The sequence below is a fragment of the Egretta garzetta genome, unplaced genomic scaffold, assembly GCF_000687185.1.
Source record: "Egretta garzetta isolate BGI_Z169 unplaced genomic scaffold, ASM68718v1 scaffold87, whole genome shotgun sequence".
Taxonomy (NCBI): domain Eukaryota; kingdom Metazoa; phylum Chordata; class Aves; order Pelecaniformes; family Ardeidae; genus Egretta; species Egretta garzetta.
Window position 1 is genome coordinate 685,511 of NW_009260286.1, and position 3,916 is coordinate 689,426.

A 3,916-nucleotide genomic window follows, 5' to 3' on the forward strand; every position below is an offset into this window, starting at 1 on the left:
CTGAAAGGGTTGTCAGGCACTGGAAGGGGCTGCCCAGGGAGGTGGTTGAGTCCCCATCCCTGGAGGTATTTAAAAGACAGGCAGACAAGGTGCTGAGGGACATGATTTAGTGGTGGAATGGCAGTGTTAGGTTAATGGTTGGACTTTATGATCTTAAAGGTTTTTTCCAACCTAAATGATTCTATGACAGAGCATGACAAGCAACTGAACAACTTCCCATTTAGCACTGGTTAGCAGTAGAAACCCAGCCTACTGAAGATCTTTTTGCTTCTGCTATATACAGTTTACTTGTAGATAAAATAAGGTTAAGTTCTTGACCCTCATTTGCTCAGGATTTCAGTGCTACTAAAAGCAAGTCTTGCAGCATCTCATCCATCTCTCAAGAGAAGATTTTCCCTATTGACCGTATCTACTCAAGCATGTAGCAACTGAATGGCCTGTGCTACAGAAGCAGATGAAACTGATAAAACAGATACTTGCTTCTCTGAGGCAGCCTGGAACCACTCACCCTTTACTGTTATCAGTCTCTTACTCTGCACATTATTATCTTCTTCCCCTGCCTCATCCCTTCCTACCCAGACCACACTTTCCCGCAGCACAAGCACTGGGCCTTAGCAGCAAGCCCTTTCCACTTAATCGAAACAAACCTAAGGTTTTACCACAGTCTACTAACTCCAGTGGGCAGGTCACTAAGCAGTCCCACCTGTGAAGGCTTCCTGTAGGCTCCTGATCACTTGAATGTGTTGTGTTCCCTAGGCCAAAGTCTGCTTTTATAGCCATGTAAGTCTTACACAACAGGGATATGTGAAGCAGATCATTTGGCTGGAGTAAGCAAAAGCCACAGGGATCAAATACATGAGCTCCAGGCCTGCCCCTCTACAATAACCTTTCAAAATACAGTACCGTTTGGGTATAAATCAAGTCCAGTTCTAGCATTGGCATTAGTGGCTGACACTCTCCAACCTACAAGAGAGTCATGGAATAATGGAAAGAGGATCACTGTAACACACTAAAATGTCTTACTGCAATAAATGCATGGTTAAATACTGAGGAATTTTAAGATAATGCAAAAGAACCTCTTACTTCAGTTCCCTTTATGGGGACTGCCAACTCCCCTCTTCGCCCACAAAGTAATGCACATACAGCTTTAAAAGAGATTCCTTTCTCTTAAATCACAGAACAGAAGAGTGACAGCCTTTCAGCTGGAAACAATTCTGCTAATACCGAGACCTTGAACAAAGAAAGCCAACAGCATCCTGGCTGCATGAACAGAAGACAGCCAGTAGATTGTGGGAGCTTATCTTCCATGCAGCACTCATTAGACATACCTAAACACTGCATTTGGATTTGGTACCCAAAATAAAAGAAAGATGTCAATGAACTGGAGCAAATTCCACTGAGAGCCACCAAGATGGCCGCAGGCTGGAGCATTCACCTTGTGAGGAGAGACTGGAGGAGAGGGGCCTTCTTCAGCCTGTGAAATAGATGGTGTCGGGGGGACACACACCTAACAGCAGCCTGCCAGGGCCTACAGGAGGTCATCAGGAGGAGGGAACCAGATTCTTCATGGTGGATGTAAATTGTTGAGACACTGAAACCGGATATAAAGAAAAATTTCTTTCCGATGAGGACAGTCCAGCACTGAAGCAGGCTGCACAGCTTCCAGTCTTGCAGGATTTCAAAGCCCAATTGGATAAAAGCCTGAGCAACCTCATCCGTCCCCACAGCTGACCCTGCTTTGAGCAGGAGCTTGGATTAGAGAACTCCAGAGGTCACTTCCAACCTGAATTATGAGATCCTTTACCGTAAGTACAGTTCCCTTCAGCTACTCAATCATAGTCACATCAGACTACTCACCTTCCTAATCTGTAACCATGTCCAGAAAAGGGATGAAACATTGGCTTTTTCGATGACAAATACACCTTATCTTTTTTATCTTCCACTTTCACATCTACCTCCTCCTTATCAAAAACTTTTCGTAGCTCAAAAGGCAGTTCCCTTAAAAAAACAAACCCAACACGTCAGAAAAGGTACTGTACTATTTTCAGTATACTAAATAGATTAATGATTAACACCTGTTCTATGTTTATCCTTTCAAGGATGATGCTTTAAAAAAAAAACTTCAGAAGTATTTACTAAGAGTTAAGTGCATGACATACAAACAACTTCAAGATCCTGAAGTGCAAATTAACTAGAAAATTAACAATAAAAAACCTCAACATCATACAAGTTCTTGAATGATACTAAAATTTACTCAGCAGTTATCACTCCAAAGCACATGATGTGTAGGAAGTTCAGTATTGCCATACATTGCTGCAAAATATTCAATTATTTTATCCCCATAGTAAAACAAGAAGAAAAAACACAATTGGCTTTTAAAGAGAAAGAATTGCATTGAGACACAATGTGTTTAATTACAAATAAACACAAATCTCAGCTTTTAAAAATTAGATCATCGCAAATAGCTGCACTCTTTAGCACAGTAACATCACCTTGGTAATATTTATTTGCATTAAGCAGAACACAACAATGCCTTTGTCTATGAGCTCTGATGCAGATACTATGTTTTCAGATGGTGGGGCTCAGCTGGCACAGGGGCTGTACTAAGTGCTTGTCTACCAGCAACGATTATGCAGGAACCATCTTGTAATTAGCATCTTCACAAGCAAACGGTAGAAGAAAGGTGGCAAACTTTTGATGCATACACACAAAGCAAAGGGATTTAAACAGTGCAGTTAAATGCTATTATAACTAACACAGGTGACAGCCATAGAGGAGAAATATAGTGTAAAATTAGTATTTTTTTATGGGCTAGCAAAGTATGGAAAAGAAAAATACAATGGCTTAGTAATTTCACATACTTGAAAAAGAGTTATTAAATTATATTCTCAATAAAATTATATTCTCCTCTCAATTTGCAAGGGGTGAGGAAACAGACTACAAATTAGAGGCTCAAAATTACATTGGTTTGTATGTTCAATCTGTTTTTTTAAAGCAACACTGCAAACACTAGCAGAAATCAGGATAGCATGCTAACTTTTACCAGGGGGATAAAGGTAAGATTGCTATATACACACAAGTGACTGAAATAGCAAGATTGTACTACGAAAAACATCTGAAATTTAAGACTGATCAGTTTCTTGATACTACATGGAGCAACTGTACCCATTTAAGGCTTTTCATCAACAAAAATAAAACAAAGACCATAAAACCAGAAATGCTCAACCACTTGTTCATTGAGTTCATTAGTCGAAGTACCATTTGATCAGTAGCTCTTACTGGGCAATCTGATTTATTCTTTATTTCATTCTGCACCTGCTGTGCCCCCCCCACCAACGCTCCCTTTTATCTATTTCATCAGCAACTGTACAACTACTGCAGTTGAAAGCTATATTAAACTTGTTGATGTTAAAACAGCCATTAGCACTGCAGGAACCGAGACAGGTAGTAGCCTACGCTCCTACAGAGATACTGCAGTGCAGCAAAGCCAAGCAGCTATGTAAAAAGTTTAGAGCATAAGCTAAGTGCTATCCAAAGCACATTATCTCGGGCTGATTAAGAACACAAAACTCACCCTTTTTTGATGGAGTCCAAGAACTGCTGGTTTGCAACATCAGAGTAGCTCCTAAGTTCACCATCATTTACTGTAAACCCATTTTTCCAAAGTTTAATGATTACATCAACCTATAAAGTAAGAACAATTGTCATTAATAACACTGATGTAAAACCAGCTTGATATACCCACAGTACTCTATGATTGTAAATCATCCACTGCATGGACTAAAAATACTGAGATAAGGCTCACTATAATCTGTTTCGGCCCTGTGCCAACAGGCAGAGCAACTGCAAGAATAATTTCTAAGTATCTTGCATCCATCAGGTTAGAAATAAACCTCCCCCCAATCACTTTGCTTTC

The 3,916-nt window shown here is 40.2% G+C and overlaps 1 protein-coding gene across 2 annotated transcripts in view; it reads right to left on the minus strand.

The window, feature by feature from the left end:
• The window catches only part of UBXN2A (UBX domain protein 2A), a 21,319-nt gene that overhangs the window by 11,389 nt on the left and 6,014 nt on the right, over positions 1–3,916 (minus strand). The window contains exons 4-5 of one of the 2 annotated variants that reach the window (XM_009642524.2): positions 3,575–3,684; positions 1,858–1,998 (exon numbers count right to left, since the gene is read on the minus strand). In XM_009642524.2, coding sequence (XP_009640819.1) covers positions 1,858–1,998; positions 3,575–3,684 — 251 coding nt within the window. The remainder of the gene's footprint in view (positions 1–1,857; positions 1,999–3,574; positions 3,685–3,916) is intronic. The other variant, XM_035897921.1, reaches the window with a different exon arrangement.